At 51.7% G+C, this 17,192-nt stretch overlaps 1 protein-coding gene and 1 long non-coding RNA gene across 2 annotated transcripts; one reads left to right on the forward strand and one right to left on the reverse strand.

Moving 5' to 3' along the window:
- The first annotated feature begins 134 nt into the window (after window positions 1-134).
- On the forward strand, window positions 135-14,039 carry fam110d (family with sequence similarity 110 member D). Its single transcript, XM_040164197.2, has 2 exons — window positions 135-269; window positions 10,426-14,039. The coding sequence occupies exon 2, from the start codon at window positions 11,074-11,076 to the stop codon at window positions 12,421-12,423; it is 1,350 nt and encodes a 449-aa protein (XP_040020131.2). The 5' UTR covers window positions 135-269; window positions 10,426-11,073; the 3' UTR covers window positions 12,424-14,039.
- A 105-nt stretch (window positions 14,040-14,144) lies between these two features.
- LOC144389502 (uncharacterized) lies at window positions 14,145-17,192 on the reverse strand. The gene is made up of 2 exons (XR_013453607.1): window positions 15,254-17,192; window positions 14,145-15,118 (listed from the first exon to the last, which is right to left on the reverse strand). It is a non-coding gene; the product is annotated as an uncharacterized LOC144389502 (long non-coding RNA).

Consider the following 17,192-nt stretch of genomic DNA (forward strand, 5'->3'; position numbering starts at 1 on the left):
TACACGCTGCACAGGAGTCAGTTTACACACGACAGCCTCATACCTGCCCCCCACCCCCACCCCTACCCCCCACCCCTACCCCCCTACCTCCCTCCCTCCCCCCCGCGCGCCGAAGGGACTCCCACTTTCTCGCGCGCGCCGCGCCGCGTCACAGTGCCAGCGGTCCCCGCAGAGCGCAACAGACGCGCCGCCGAAGCTCCGGCCGCCACAGGAGAGGATCTCCGCCCGTCACCCGGGCTCCGAAAGACCGGATAAACCGAGCCAGCGAGGTGAGCGACAAGGCGGGATCTCCACTCGAACCGTGCCGTTAGAAGTGGACGTGCGGGTCCAGGTGCGCGTTTTGGGGAAGTTCTCCTGGTACCGACCCGGGCAGGACTTGATGCCGTGCGATTCTGTTCTCCTGATGTTGGCGACGCTCTTTTTGGTTGTGACGGCTTGAGCCGCGCGTTGAACGAACCAGATGTGAAGCGAACAGCTGAACCGAGGGACTGTTTGGAGAGACGAATTAACACCAGCTACGTTTTAAACTGGATACACGTGTCTGCCCTTTTAAAAACGACTACAGGAGAACTTATAGTGTGTCATGCTTGAGATCGCAATGGTGTGTTTTGGGGGGCTGATCCCCTTTAAGGGAAACTCTACTTTCGCAGTAAGCCTGTGATGGATGTCGCTGAATTTGAATTTGAAAGAACATTTTGTTGATAAGTTGATGCATCGTGATCTGCCCCTCAAGCCCATATGTGCAATAGCAGCCTTGAAGTCTAGCAGCCATCAGTAGTGGTATGGGGAGACTGATTAAAGCAGATAACCCGGGGCAGCAGGTTTATCCCATTTTAACTCCACACAAAATATTTACATCTGGATGAAATCAGGGCGCCGACTGGCCGGGAAGGAGGGCTTCGGTAAACGCCGAAATCAAAATGAAGCCCTTTCCTGCCGACGGGTTGATTTGTGACACACGCATGTGTTGATGAAGCCCCGAAGACGGTGTCACCTGACGGTCCGACAAAGGAACAAAAGAGAGATCGGGGACCTGAGGGGTCGAAGCCCGAAAGACTGTGAAGGCTTTCTCCTCCTATAGGAGACAATTGCGTGCCCTCGGGGTCAACTCCACCTTGACCCGCCTCTACCCCAACCCCCCCACTAACCCTCTGCTGATGTGTTTCATGCGGTGGTTGGATGGGTGTGTGTGTGGGGGGGGGGGGATCAGGAGCGTAAACAACGTGGAGTCAGACTAAACAGACCACACAGGTCCTGTAAACACATTTCGCCCCGAAGCTCGCAGGTGAGCGCGCAGGTTTTCATTTGCGCTTCTCGATGCGGATCATGAAGCTTTGCTGTTACTTTCCATAGCGGAGGGTGGAGGGGAGTGGAGGGGGGGGGAGGCGCAATTCTACTACAACAAACCCAAACAAGCACGAAGCGCGTAGTTCCCCCTCCAGGCACGGGTTGTGCGTGACGTAGAGAGTGTAGATTCAGGCCCATTATCTCCCTACCTTTCCATGATTCAACTTTTGTTTTTCCTTCCAACTCGCATCCCTGCAGCCGGAGTGAGTCACGGATCGTAGACACCTTCATCCAACACGTTCCAGGAAACAAACGTCCCTCCGTCTGGATTCCTATACCTGCAAAATTACACCGCGCAGCCATCGTAAAAAAAAACAAAACAAAAAGGGCCCCTACTGGTTTCTCGTGCGACTCGCGCTAATTTCCCAGCTTGTAATAAGGCCGCGTCTGTGTTTGATGAGCGGGCCTGGGTACTTCCTGCCGCTGCCCGAGTGGAGGGCTCCGACATCCTTCAGCTCACTAAGTGGAACGCAACGTTGGGCCCCCGGGCCCCTCATGGGACGGTGTGACGTGGCGCAACACCTCCGGATATTCCAACGCTCACGACACTCACGTAACAAAAGGCCAAAGGCCAACGACGATCTATTGCCGGTCGGTCTTCGGAGACGTGATTCGGAGACAAGGACTCCACTTGATCTTTCATTTTTATCCTTTTTTTCGCAGCTCTTTGAGGGTTTAATCCGATCTGACGTGAGACACTTAATGTTTGTTTTTTTAGTTCACAATGTGCCACTCATTTTCTTTAATCATTCACAGTTCAGCTGCACCACGTTCAAGGCGTATATATATATATATATTTCAAGAGGGACGTCAAACATTATGTTGCAATTAATCCCCGTTGTGTTGCATGTTACATGAAAAGACCCCCAAGTTATGGCAGGATGCACAAGTTTCTAATTAGAGAAGAAAAGGTACGCTGCTTAATGACATCATTTTCCCTCAGGCACTGCTCAGGGTGTGTGTGTGTGCGTGTGTGTGTATGTGTGTGTGTGTGTGTGTGTGTGTGTGTGTGTGTGCGTGTGTGTTGCTCAACAGCAGCTGGTTTTAGAAATTTGAGGTTCCCAACAGTGTGAGACTTCAAACACATACAGGCACACGAGCTGCCAGACTTATAATTTGGCTTTATTGCTCTTTGTATGGGCCATTGTGGAGTCTGTCTGCGGGAACTTCTGTCCCTTTTCTGGAGCAACTGTTGCGGGTACGTGATGATAAAGTGACGCTCGCTCTGAAAAAGGACGCCTGGAGAAGTAAGGCCGCTGCTCTTTGTACCGAACTAGTATTTCTCCTGTTTGGTAAACAACTGCGAGTGTGGAATCATGTCCAGTGAGGTGATCATTTGATGAGCAGGAGGCATATTATTCAAAAAGGACGTAGCTTTTCAGAGCGAAACCTCTACTGTTTGGATTATCTCCTGCATGATTTATGATGCTGCGCTCTCGCAAAAATGTCTTTGAACGCGTTTTATCACACTGGCAGGAATTAAGATCTGCACCAAATGTTTGGGGCTGATTCAATGGTTTTGTGATTCCCTGCAGGCCCTGAACTCAGCGCTTACATCACTCGCGTCTCCACGGGGCTCACGACTCGACCCATAATTGAGAGTGGGTAACAAAATCATCCACCCAATGTGACAGATCTTCGTCTGATGGCTGTCCCCTGTGTGTTGGGGGGGGGGGGTTTAGTGTGGGGGGGGGGTGACAGCTGTGCGAGCAGCCCTTCTCCCCGCTGCTCTCACATCCCCGTAATTGTTCACAGTCGGACCGGGGCGCTTCTGCAGCTCCGCCACATCCCATCACTCTCAAGCACGCCGCGCCGTACGTCCGCTCGGCCGTGAGGAAGACGACCAGGGTCTGCACCGTCCCTCCGACGCGCATGAACGAGGGGGGGGGCAGTGCCCCGAGAAACCCTTCCGGCTTCCCCAGATGTTTTCTGATTGTGACAGGAGGAGAGGGAGGAGAAGGAGGAGAGGGATGGAGAGGGATGGAGAGGATGGGAGGAGGGGTCTCTTCCTGTGGCATTCTGGGAGGGGGGTGGGGGGGGAAAAGGTTGCTTGATCGGTAATGAGAGAGGACAGCTGGCAGGTTCAGGCGAGGTTAACAGCTAAGCGTAGATGGCAGCCAGGAAAAAGCGAGGGCGAGGATCTCTGCACGGGAGATTTTCTGCGATTCTTCCCTCGGGGTCGAAAAAAAGTTGGTTTTGCACGTTTTAACGCCCTGAAACCCGTTTCTCAATCAGCTTTTGTAGACCGATGGGGCCATGAAGATAAACCATGTTGGCCAATGTCTTTGTGTGTCCACCCATAAAACAATGACAATCGTTACTGGATCATTACTGAATGAACCAGACCAAACTGTGTCGGCTGTGCAGGAAGCAAATCGATAATGGCACAGTTTCTAAGTGGTGGAGAGTGGTGGTGGTGGTGGTGGTGTGTGTGGGGGTGTGTGTGGGGGTGGGGTTTGGTAGTGTGTGGGGGGGGGGCTTTGACGCCACTGTGAGATAAGCCAGTATTTGGGGACACGGCACAGCTGGAGCAGCGTTGAGCTCTCACCAGCCCCCGAACCAGCCCAAGGTGTGTCAGCGTGAAAAGGGGGCGGGGCCACACAGACGTTACGCTCCTTTTCCTTCTATTTGGTCGCTGTGTGAGTCCCTCATTGAGCTGTGCTTCCCCCCCCCCCAGCTTTTAGTTCAACATCCTCAATCATAAATACACGTAGATCCAACTGCAGCCACGCAGGTGTATGATTTAAGACCACTTGCAATGTTTTGACATTTCAGTTCCTCTTTGCGGGTCGTAACGGGTCCCGTCCAGCGAAGCGTCTTTTGGCACTTTGCCGCGGTCGACGTGTACACGCCGGGCAGGGTGAGAAATGTGCCGACTCGGTGAAATAAAACATCTGGCTGCTGGCCAGACCGTGCCTGTCTTTCTGAGCATTCTCCCCAGCTGAGAGCTTAATGAGGGTGCACAGTGTGGGAGCAGGCCTCCATAATTTAAGACTCTGGGAGATTGAAGGATGTGCCCAGACTTCTGGCCCTGCACGGCGCTGTGTAAACAGCCCTCGGACAGGCTTTTTAGGGGAGATCTGTGTTACCCTGAGTTGCAAAGTGCATTCCCAGTCCGGGGCTGTGCAGCACACACACACACACACACACACACACACAGTAGGGACACTGCTGGTCACATAACCCGGGCTGGCATGTGAAGCGGTGCTCATAAACAAGGCTGTCCACAGCTGGGACGTCCACTAGTCTGGATCCGGACACTTATTCAAACCCGCTCTTACTGTCTTCTCTCACACAAACATCCAGCTGACAAACTGCACACCGTGGACGCCCTCGGCCAAAGATTTAAACCAATCAGTTCAACGGCTTTGACGAAAAACTATCATCTTCCATAACGGTTCTTTTGTCCGTACAGTTGATATATGAGGATCCGGGGATTACATCATCTCCTCGAAAGTTCAACCGACAATAGTTTACTCATCGGCAGTGAGGTATTGCAGCCGGGATTAACATTCCTGGACCAGGAGGCCGGTTCAGGTGTCTTTGTGTTGATTATTAGGTTCCCTGGCACAATGCGCCCGGTGTTCATCTGATCATCTGAGAGGCGACAGTTTCTAAAGCTTGATTCAAGGTACATTTTCAAGTCTAATGTTGATCAAAGGTCAACGCACGAGTTATATCCCGCAAAAAGTAAACACTTAGTGACTCGTGACACTTTATAGGTCAGAGCTGTTTAATTATCAACAGCAGCAGCAATCTTAGCTGAGAGTAAAAAGGAACTTACACAGTGTGTTGATAAAAGTAAGAGTACGTGTGAAGAGGTTATCTCAGCAGATGTTATCTGTGTTAGCACCACGTGGGTGGATCACATCTGGTAGAGGCCACATACATACAGTAAAACGGGTGTTTGGGTCCTCACACATTAATCTTCATTCCAATTGTAACAATGCATTTCTTCTATGTATTCACAAGGCCGCATGTAGGTTTCGAACCCGGCACCTTCTCGCTGTGAGCCGCCAGTTTTAAACACCACACACCCTTCGAACCAATTGTCGGCTTAAAATCACGTTTCTTAAATGATCCCAGAAGGATAATTTCCTTTACGACTTTCAGCTAACGACCTGAAGCGCATTGGCTAATAATAGGACTTACTTACTTTACTGGCTTATTAGCTGCTCAATTGAGATGTTTTTTGTTCTTGAGCGACCTTTGGCAGGCCTCTGTGTTTTAAGCCATGACCGTCATCGTTAACTGGTATCGACAGCCTCGCGCACGCACCCAGCATGGCGCGCGTCTCATCGCTGTCATCTTAAAGCCTGCGCTGGCCTCTTTGGTTTTGTTGCTCCGGAGCTCAGCCGTCTCGACGCGATGATTTGCTCTCAACGACAAAGGAGCTGCAGCAGTGAGCCGAGAGCCCATCTCGTCCGTTTTGACTGTTTGCCGGGGGGCCTATTCAGGTCGGGGGTCCCTGAGGTCGTCCCAGGTGGCCCAGCTATTCACAAGGTAGCCTCTAACCGTAGATCCAGCGGCTCGGGGCACTCAAGGCCTCACAATGGTGAGAGGATTTACAACTGCCTGCCAGGGGGGGGGACAGTGTCTGTCCCCCCTGGATACTGTCACCGTGTTGTAATTTGTCCCTTTCCCTTCCTGACTAATGAGGTGGAGACTTCTCTGTAGACCTGGACCAGGACCATTGTCGTTGGTTTATCAATAATGCAGAGAAAGGCCGGTATGGATAATAGAAGAAGACCCCTCCTTTCACACGTCCACCCCACAGAGGACTCCTTGAGACCGTTGGTTAATGACCGAACTCATTAGCGGCTCATTAGCGGCCCTCGCCGGTAGAGAATTGATGTGCACAGATGCTCCGCCGTGACATGAAGAGCGTTGGTTAACGTTTGAACGTTTCGGCCCCCTCGTTGAGGATCGTTGGTCCGTGCCGTCCCGGCGAGTGGAGCCAGATGTTGGTGTAAACAAAGCGACAGAGAACAGAGATGGTCGGTTTGGTTCCTTGGCGTCAGCAGATGCCTCTTATCTGTCCAAGAATTTATTTGACAGGTAAGCGTGCTGCATCATTTCCGTGTAGCTTCAAAGGTGGTCCATGTGAATTTATTAACCTCTTATCTCGGGCTTACCTCGCTGAATACATAATTCATGAGGGAACTTCCTTTAACCTTCACATCTGGGATCAGAAGGTTAAAGGACAGATGTTTTTCCTTTGGACACGCCCAGCGAGCTCAGATGAAGTTGCTCTTCTTCGGGGTAAACAACCCGCTTCCTGGATTTCTTGGTGTGTTTAGTTCTTTCTGGGGCGTGCAAATATTTGTGCGGGGCAATAAAATCGTTTGCCCGACGTAAACGCTACGCGGCTCTGTGCTTCCAACAGGTCGAGTGAAAGTAGCCCGAACAGCGCTGTTGATTAAAAGGAAAATCTGGACGTGACAGGTCTCCGTCAGGGCCGGCGAGCATCTCGATGTAGCACGACACGAAACATCTGGTCCCTCTTTAGCTGCATGGGGGCGCCCGGCTGAGCCTCCCCCTGCAGGGCCGGGCCATCCGCTTCACAGGGAGGACACGGGGGAGGCAGGGGAGGAAGATAGACGGCAGACAGACAGACAGGGAGGAGTTGTATTTTTTATTGAAGAACAGGGTTGAAGAGGTTTGAGGTGATAATCCGTTAATGTTTGGGTCCCGTTCTTTGGGTTTCGTTTACGCTGAACACGCGTCCTGTGAATCAACGGTTGAAAGAGATTTCCCTCCTTTTCTTGTGTGTTCATCCAACAATCCGCTTGTTAATGTTGTAAAAAGCAAACGCACGAGTCGTTTAGTCAGAGACTGACCCGACGCTCACGTGAAGCTGTGCAGCACACACTTAGTTTCATTGGCCCAGAGTGCTTCCTTGAGCTCTTTAACTGCACCTTAAACCTTCTCCGTGTATTCTGGGGTAGGGTCGGGGGGGCTGTGAGCGTCCGAGACTCTTTGACAAGCTGGCCGGCGGAGGCAGAAATTTGGCTGACTCATCACTGTTGCATCATTGGTTTGGTTCAAGGTCCACGTCAGTTTTGTGTTGTTTAAAAAGCTGGTTAAAAATTCGACACGGAATGTTTTCCTTTGTCTTTTTAGGCGAGCGAGGCCTTTCTCCTGACATGCCATCACAGGTTGCTTCACTAAAATGGGACTTTGAGCTTCCGAGATGGTTTGTAGTTATTTCAGGGTCCAAAAGAGGCAAAACTCTCCAGCGTTTCTCAAGCAATAAGCAAACACTTCCGTCCTATTTCGTCAATACGAACAGATTCCTCTCGCCACCCCTGGGATTACCGTTCCATACTATGTCAATACATGAAAAGAAAATCTATTCCGATAAATAAAACATCTGGTTTTGGCGAATGCTTTTTGAAGCTCGGATGCACGGTAAACGGAGCAGGAGGAGGCCGATGGAGTAGGGAGGGAAATGAGAGGGCGTGGAGGCCTCGAAGAAGAGCGGGAAGGAGGGCAGGAGAGTTCAACGGCAATGAAAGACACGAGGCTCGGTGGCATTAGCGAAGAGAAGGGGGCGGGATCCCTCACCACACAGATGAAAAGGGTTTAGAGGTTAATGACAACCTACAGTCCGGAGCGCAGGAGGTCAGGCGGGAGAAAGATTTTCGCAACCTTTGAGATCACAGGAGAAGGTGCAGGGTACTAATCCGGCTCGTTTACGGTCAACGGAGATAATGCTGGCTGTTGTTCTCCAGCAAATCCCGTTTGAGTCACTGGTTCACTGTGTGTGTGTGTGTGTGTGTGTGTGTGTGTGTGTGTGTGTGTGTGTGTGTGTGTGCATGTGGTCAAACAGGTTGTCACTTATCCTCTCACTGATTGTTGGAACATCTCATCGATTTCTGGTCAGAAGACAAGTCCGTCCCCGTCGCAATCCAGAACCATTTCTGTTTGTCCCGAACAGCTGACTGGGATTTAGTCACGTGACCTCGGCGAGAGACAACCTCTGAGAGCGGCCGGTTCCCCTCGAGCTGGAAACGCCCGATTCAACGAATGCACACCGCTGCTACGGAGCCAAGGAGAAACTAAATATTGTTCACATCGTCTATGAGCGTTGGGTCAAGAGGGATTAACGGTTGCTGAATTCAAATCATTTTTTAATTCTTTGCCCCAACACCCCCCCCCCCTCAATGAAAAGCTGCCATCAGGTTTACCGGCTGTGTTTAGGCCCCTATGGCGATAATCCCCCGATATCGCTTCAATGGCATTAACCTGCACGTAATCCATTTTGAACACAGATGGGAAACAGATTATTCCCGGGAAGGAAGGTGTCCGATAAATATCCAAACCCCAGCACGACCTCCACTCCCACTTCCGCATCATTTTCCACCCTTTTTCTACGCGTGTCGTGCCCTTTATTTTCCTCCCGCACCTGTTACCAGACGTTCTTCTCGGAATTCTGCCCCAAACAATTGGCCGACTTCCCCCGAGCAGACGGCCATCTGGGGGGAAAAGAAAAACACAACCGCTTGGCCGTCGCTCCCTCCCCCTCTGTGAGTTTATAGTGCGCTTCCATTGCTTCTGTGTGAGACGACTGAACCAGGTAGAGTTACGCGAGCGGGAAACCGTCTAACGTAGCAGGAGAGGTTCCACTGTAGAGGAGGTGGATAAAAGCAATGACAGAGAACTGTCAAACATTCTTTTGAATATATATAAGAAATAAATAATATAATTAACTGGCTGGTAATTTGCTGATTTATTGTTATTTGGGTTTGCTAACTTTGGCTTCAGCTTCTTAGCTCGTGACCTTCGCTTGCATGTGATTCTGTCCGACTGTTGTTTTTGCCATCTCTTTATTGTCTTTATCTTTATTAACACAAGACGGAAAACCGAGGGTTCATTGTTTGCTCGTGTCTGCCACTATCAGCGTCTCAAAACATAAGACGTGGATGCTTTTCCTGCCAGGAAGAAGAAGAAGATTACTCATTGTTTTAGCGTGAAGGAACAGCTAAAATAGCATTTGATAAAACTACCCGACCGAACAATGAGCACGACTCCCTCCCGCCGTCCAGCACAGAGAGCATTTATGGACTCTCAGCACATTCGGAAGGGAGGTCACTGGAAAACAGGCGCCGCTTGTATCTGGAGATATCTGCACACAACAGCTGAACGACGTTTAAAGTTCTTTATCTTCTTGTTTTGCGGACGACAACCGTCTTTTTTTGTCGATGGCGGCCCTCTGTCATTTACAGGGAAGCCTCTTATTGCCTCGTGCTGACACACACACACACACACACGCACACACACACACACAGCGAATAAACCCAGGTGCAAAAGTAGAACAGATACACAAATATCCCCATGACCACATGCACACACATGCACAAATACGTAGACACACGATAAGTGTGCCCGGTAGTTTTCATGCTATAAATACTCCTCGGGTCGAAGCTTTCCCGTTTTAGACACGTGGAGCCTCCTAAACCTTCACACAGCACAAAAACCTTAAAGATGTGAGATGTCTCTCCTAATAGAACACATCGTCAACGCCAAATAGGCGGTTTTCACAGAGTCGCGCCTTGAATATGTTGGGCTTAGTGTCACTTTTACAGTGGCCCGTTAATCTGTTTAACTGTGACTGTGGAACCGATCTGGCTTCAGATGTGCTTCTGTTTCATTAAAGCTGTTTGAATGAGAACAACTTTGAAGCCGTCGTTAACACGAACCCACGCGGCCCGGTGGGTTCGCATTGACAACAGACATTTCATCATCCATCAGACCGTCACACATTTTAAGAAATTGTTAGATATCATTCTAAAGTGCTCAGCTGCAACATGTTAATGTCCCCTGTAGGTGCACCCTTTGCATGTGCGTTTATTGACTGAGATAGAGTCAACTTCTAACAGCAGCGTGCTCATAGTATTCAATAACATGAGGTGAGCTCAGACGTCGGCTCCGGACCCTCCCGGCTTTAAAAAAGGCGGAGTCTTAGCTGAGCTTCAGTGAGCGGCATCCTTCCTGCCATCTGGTTTCTGTGTCTTTGCCCTGGAGAGTAAAACGTCCCACTAAAACCACCTCTTCTCCTCTCTGTGTGTCTCCCAGGAGCCCCCGCGGGTGAGCCGAGGACAGCGACTGGATCTGCATCTGCCCCGTCTGTCCATCAACCGGGCCGAGTGCCCCTCAGGGTCACCTCGAACCGCGACGGGCGCCAAACAATCAAAGCCTTGACCCGGCGTCCCTCAGGCTACCTGCACAAAGCAAATACTTGAGGCCGTTATATCTCATTTTCCCCGGGCTGCCGTCACCGAAACAGTGAAGGGTGTCGTTGGGAAAGAGAAGGAGAAAAGAAGAAAAAGCGTGTGTGTGGGGGGGTGGGAAGAAGAGGGGGGGTAACTTTTTTCAAAGTGCACCCTTGCCTGCTATTTCTGCTGCGCTGTGGGCAGGGAGCGTCCCTCCAAGGCTGACAAGAAAAGGACTTCCCTGTGCCCTGCCCGCCTTTCCACATGCCTGTGTAAATACTGGATAGAGATATCAATTCGCCCCGAGCTCAGCAAACACACTGTGAGCTAAAAAGGTACAGCAGACTTCACCTCGCCTCCCGTGCAATTCTTCTCACAGCAGATTTGAGAGCTTCCACCCTTGAAAACCTTCCGCAAACTGCCAACAACTGCTTCGCGGGCGGCGCCAGAGCGCTGTGGGTCTTTTCGAGGGGCTGCGCTTTTGATGTCGTTGCCAGCTCAATAAATCGACATGAAGCCCCTGACGCCAGTGGGGTCCCCCTCTCCTCTGAGGCTCCTCAACAAGGGTCCGGACTACCTGCGCAGACAGATGGACGGCGGCGGCCACGGCCGCTCGGTCAGCGCCGTGGAGAGGCTCGAGGCGGACAAGGCCAAGTACGTCAAGAGCCAGCAGGTGATCAACGCCAAACAGGAGCCGGCGCTGGTGCCGTGCGCCACCCCTCCGCCGCAGCCCCGGCGGGCCGCGTCCATCCCCGGGAGCCCGGCGCCTGGCCTGGCGCCGCGCCGCTCCTCCAACGCCGCCTCCTCCGCGCTCTCCGGCTCGTTCGCCTCGCGGGACGAGAACGAAAACTACGACTCGAGGAAAGAGAACAGACGGACGTCCGTGGACGTCGAGGCGCGCAACAGGAGCAACGCCAACGGCGCCCTGCCGCCCGTCCCCAGGACTCCGGGCGTCGGCTCTTTGGTGGCTCCGCACAGCGCCCCGGTGCTCAGGAGGAGCACGGGCAAGCGCATGTTGAGGCCGGACTCGCTCCTCATCTACCGACAGAAGAAAGAGTGCAAGAGTCCCCACGGCGCCGCGGCGGGCGACAACAGCAACACGGAGGTGAGAGGCTACGGTTTCGTCCGCCGCCTCTTCCAGGGCTCCACGAGGGAGAAGCCGGCCGGAGGTGAGGGCCGAATCCAGAAGATGGTGATCGGGGAGGAGAGAGCGCCGTCGCGGGACGGAGACTCCCGCATGTCTTGGACCAATGAGAGAGACGCCACGGACGGGGGGCCGGGGAGCAGGAGGTCGAGCAAAACCGATGCGGAACGCAGCCCGGGGTCCGTCCCCAGTCCCGGGTTCGGCTGCACGCTGGAGCGGGCCGAGAGCGGATTCACAGACGGCACCGGCACAGACGGGGTCGCCGACGGCAACCGCTCGCGGTTTCGCCGCGACGACGAAAACGACCCGTGGAAGCGGGCCTCCCCCCCGCCGGCGCCCAGGAGGAGTTTCGGGGAGCTGCGGCGGTCCGAGTCGGACCTGCGTCTGCGCTGCTCGGCGGCGTTGTCGGAGCAGGAGCTTTTCTTCGCCTTCTGCGGCCTGGACGTGGACATGGTGGATCGTCTGGGTCGGACGAACTTCCTCTCGGCGGCCAGCTCCCTGGGCACGCTGTCGCTGGCCCTGCGCAGTGTGGACGGGGACGACCGCTCGGAGCCCAGCGAGTTCTCCCAGCACTCGGGGGACGGGCTGTTTCAGGAGGAGCTGGCCGAGCAGCCCCCCACCGGCGTGTCGATCATCGAGAGGAACGCCCGCGTCATCAAGTGGCTGTACGGGTGTAGGAACGCCGCTCGAGAGGGACCCAAAGAGTCGACGGTTTGATCGTGCGCCGAGAGGCCGAGAGCGTAACGTGGGGATATTCCCCCCGATGAAGACCTCTACTCTTTGTGCAGAACTCTTCTGTTGAAGTTCACTGTGGACAAAATGCTAAAGAATTGAATCTTTAATTGAATATTCCTTGAATTTCCAAGCCACCAGCTGTGATTCCCACAATGCATTGCAAATGAGTTGTTTCCTCCCCCCCGCCCATCAATGCAGGTCAACGCAGCGGCACATGATAACTCTTTATATCTTATCTCTGCACGTAGGGTTGTCGCTCCACGACACATGACTTCATCTTAGCGCCCAAACTCCAAAGAGGCCGTGACTTCGATTGGCAGGACAACAGCTTCTATTCAGCTATAGCTCATGTTGTATTTATAGATGTATTGTACAGTTATATAGACCGACCCCACTGATGGAACCAATCGCCCCAATGTTTTATTGTGTGTGTGTGTGTGTGTGTGGAGTAGACGTTGTTGTCCTCTCAATTTGTTGCTTATGAAACCTACACGGCACATAGGTGTCGTAACGCTCGTCATGACACGGTGGACACAGTTAGTGGACCAACACTTGACTAAATTAAAATGGAAAACCACTAAGCTACGTTTGTTTTTTTCTGAAATGGAAAGCTGTCGTGTGAGTGTGGAGTGAACCATGAGCACCTCATTCGGATCTGTCCCAGTTTTGTGTTGCCTTTTTTTTTCCTTTTTTTACTCCTTTAACGCAGGCGTTGGAATAAACATTAGGCGCCCCTGTGGGGCTGTTAATGCACTGAACTGGACAGAGGGAGAGGGGGGAGAGAACGATAGACACGTGGCCCGGACTCTTCACGGGGGATTCATCTCGCACAACGTTAAAACACTCAGATGGATCGAAGACGAGCGCCCGGCCCGGCCATTTTCATCGATTCTCACAGAGAGGATTTCCAATAATCACCTGTGACACAAGCATCGATTTCCCACGGCAACTGCTTCACGCGTGTTCAGTGCCCCTTGCTGTCCCCACGGAAAGAACGAGCAAAGGGGCAACTTAAAAGTCACCAAACAAGCTTTAAAAATGACACATTTACCTCCGAAGGCGAAAGAGCTAAAGTCGATAAACCGTCTTCCAGGCAGTGAACCATCCCAGCTGACGCAGCCGCTTGTCCGACGGAGACGAGCATTCTTTCCCTGATGACCACAGATCCTACCTCACTTCATGCTTCAGCGATTCTCACTTTATCCCCACGAAAGGATGCCAGGGAAATACGAGCAGGGGTCTGCCGAGGTATGCAGAGATTAGACTGAGAGGTATTCTGGGGGGGACAATTTATGTGTATGTACGTGTGATTAACTACCACAGTTAAAACACTTGCCGCTTTAATGTGATTTATGTTCTGTATTCGTCGTCAGCATGGCGCACTCCTGAGATCCCTTCAAGCTGGGTTTTTCTTTTTTTGTGTTATCTTTTATTATTTAAAATCATTTGGTTGCATGTTTACAAAGTGTCTCTGTGAAATCTCTTTTTCTATTTGATATATAAATGAGAGATTTAGTTTTAGTATTCCAAAGAGTTTTGTGTATAGTGTACACAGCCAATTTAAAAAAAAGGATGAAATAAAAGTCTGCAGGTAATTCCTTTGTTGTCTTTGTTGTGTTTTTGGAAGATGAAAATCTGCACATGAATTAACACAATGCAAAAAAAGTGGTACTGCATAAATTTGACTTAGAAAATGCAGTGAATGCAAAGAAATAAAGAACTTTTATTGCATCAATACAAATAGCAGAAAGCAAAAGCAGTGAGTGCTGCTCTTTAATCTTCTCGGGGTAATGGTGGGCTGAGTCAGTGTTGTGACGCCCGTCTGGTCCTTGACTCCTCGTGGCCTCCCTCCGCCGCGCCGCGGCTCACTTTACACATTATCTCAAGTGGCTACGCGCTAATCCTTTTAGCATTCCCCGAACGGTTTGCTCCTAAGTGAGCCGCAACAGGTTGTGTTTGCAGACAAGAAGGCCTCTGTGTGGCCCGATGCTGTGTCTACGCCGCCAGAGAGCCGCCCCCCCCCCCCCCGTCACGCTCTTTGTCTCTTCTTTCCTTCTTTGCTGACTCAGCTTGTTTCTGTCCGCGGCGGTTTCTTTTTGGAGGTTTGTCCCTTTATCTGGAAACCGCCCTTGATTTTATTTTTGCTTGGAAAAATCAACCCTTCTCTCCTTCTCTGTCGGTCCAGTATTGAACTGGAGCTTTTAGGCAATGACCAGGACAAGGAGGACAGCTAAACTCCCCGTCAACCCGTGTCCGCCAATAAATGATTACAGCGGCCGTCAAAAAGCCCACAACTTGTCGTGTCAAATGTCGTGTCCAGATAAATCAAGGAAGTTATCTCCCTTTTTAAAATGCTTAAGAGGCCCAACATGGTTTAAGGGCAGTGAAGGATCCAATGGTCGGACACATTCCCAGGACTCGGTTCTGCAGACACTAAACAAAATTGTGCTCGCTGGTTTGTTTCTTCGGATAACTCCAGGTAGGCCCACTTAAGTCTCCAACAGCAACACTTGGGTGTGACTACCTCCAGAAATACCCACACGTCTGATTCCTCCATCCCGTACCCACGCTTCCCTTTCCCCTCTTTCTGTCTTTCCCACAGCAGAATGAAACAATAGCCCTCCTGTGCGCTCGGGTCGGTGCCGGTTACTCCGACCGGAGCTCCTGCTGTGACATCCTGTTGACAATGGTTTCAAAATATGGTCACGATTTAGGGGTTTAGGCCTTTCTTCCTCAGTCTGACTGGAAATACGACGGATAGAGGACGACTCTGACCGTACTGATGCGGGGAAGCTGTGGTTTGGTGGCTCACCTGTTTTGTGGCGCTTGCAGAACGTGGCTGGTTTGCAGAGCGGGTGACGAGCTGGCGCCGATCCATCGCCGCCCCGGGCTCTGAAGCCTGCTGACGTGGTTTTCCACTCACATGGAACCGTCACCACAGGGGGTCTAAAGAGCTCCTGCTTCACACTTTTTACCAGTAGCAAAGTTCAGAGCGAATTATCACACACCGGTTTGGAGTTTTAACAGAATAGTAATCGCCAAATGTTCAGAGTTAAACAGCACATTATGTTTCCTTAGTTCCACTGTGGTGAAAGGACTTACAGGGACAACAGAGGGAAACCCGACCTTTTCAGTGTCACAATGCAAACCTCCCGTCCAGCTGTTTGACAACAACAACAACAACAACACCGTCGCGTTGTGATGCTTTTGGAGCTTTTGGAGCAGTAATGTGTGTCAGGTTTAGCATGGCTCGTGAAGTGTGTCAAATCTGGCCTAGTTATTCTGCAGCCGGCAGCCTGTGGATGTCTCCGCTCGAGAGGAGTCCATGACTCAGGGAGGGCGAGAGAGAGAGAGAGAGAGAGAGAGAGAGAGGCTGAACACACAAGAGCAGCACAACGGTCCGTATGATCTGCCGGTGCGAGAATAACACACGATATGCCAAATTAGCAGCTGTTACTCAGGGACAGTTTCAGCAGCGAGGTCAGGAAATGAAGTTTCTGAGGACAGGAGCTGTGTCCCAGGTCCCCTCATATAGTCCCTCAACACTCGGAGATTGAAGTTCTTCGGGGTTCTCTCATTCGTGCTTTAAAGGGCAAACTGAAAATACAAAACAGAAACAGGACCAAGAGCTGGAAATATGTACGAGCGGTGCGGAGTGCGCGTGGAATGATTTACAGGATTAATCGCTCTCCGTCGTCACTGGAAGGCGTCTGCGTGCACACACTCTGCCCTCGGGTCACAGCCTCCTCCAAGAGAAGAGAGTCTTTCCCTTTAGCCGACGTGAGGCTGCGAGTGAGCGCTCAACGCCGTCACAATCCGTCATAATATGCCTTCAAGTTGTCCGCGCAAGAAAAATGAAAATCTTGATTAATCGATCGTGAAATGGATTAAATTCGACACCAAAGTCCCGCATGAAGCTGTTAAATAAACGTGTTTGGACTTTGCATTGTTTGAACATTTAAATGACTTTCCTGGTATTCTGTGGTTTTGGTAGCAAAGCACCAGAACGTGAGCCCACAGTTGGATTTGATTTGAGACTAAAATAAAATGCTCAGGAACGAGTCCGGAGAATGAACGATGATCCGAAGCAGCAGCGTCAGACGGCCAAACAGCTGGCTGACATGTGGGGATGCAAACCTACCGGAGAATAACCGCGTTGTACCTGCTTATTATCCCGACACACCACAAAGCAATGTCAGCTGCCCCCCCCGACCTCCCCCCAAAAGGCTGAAATCCTACACCAACGTTGGCAGGAGGTGCTGGTAGAATGTGCTTTGGTGGACCTCCACCTCCGTGACAAAAGCCCTCCCCGAGCCGGAGGTATCCTACGGCTGCGTGGGGTCATAAATCAGAGGAGTGGCCCTTTTCATTCCCCTCCTCTCATGCGTGACCTGTGACCTCTCCTTCCAGAGAGAGGAGTGGGGAGGAGGGGGGTGGGGACCGGCTGAGCCTCGGGCCTGTGGGAAACCTGAACAGGAGCCGCGGACCCTCCTCAAATAACCACGTGACGTCAGGAAAGACGTCAGCGGAACAACCGGAGCGGCGGAAAGAGGTCGGCTCACCCTGGATGTAGGACGCGGGTCGACTGCGGCTGAAGCGAAAGGAAATATTGATTTCGGTTTCAGCCAGATATTTGACAGATTGCCAGTCCGGCTGTTGTGTGACACAGCTCACGTTGATCTTTGCTGGTTCGTGCAGGAATCTTCGCTGGAATTCATAAACCAATAAAGAGACGGCGCTTAATTCCCAGT

Source organism: Gasterosteus aculeatus, chromosome 20 (genome assembly GCF_964276395.1).
Source record: "Gasterosteus aculeatus chromosome 20, fGasAcu3.hap1.1, whole genome shotgun sequence".
In the NCBI taxonomy this organism is placed as follows: Eukaryota; Metazoa; Chordata; class Actinopteri; order Perciformes; family Gasterosteidae; genus Gasterosteus; species Gasterosteus aculeatus.

Bases quoted from the DNA above. Each gene is read 5' to 3' on its own strand.
- fam110d (XM_040164197.2), top strand. From the start codon at position 11,074: ATGAAGCCCCTGACGCCAGTGGGGTCCCCCTCTCCTCTGAGGCTCCTC.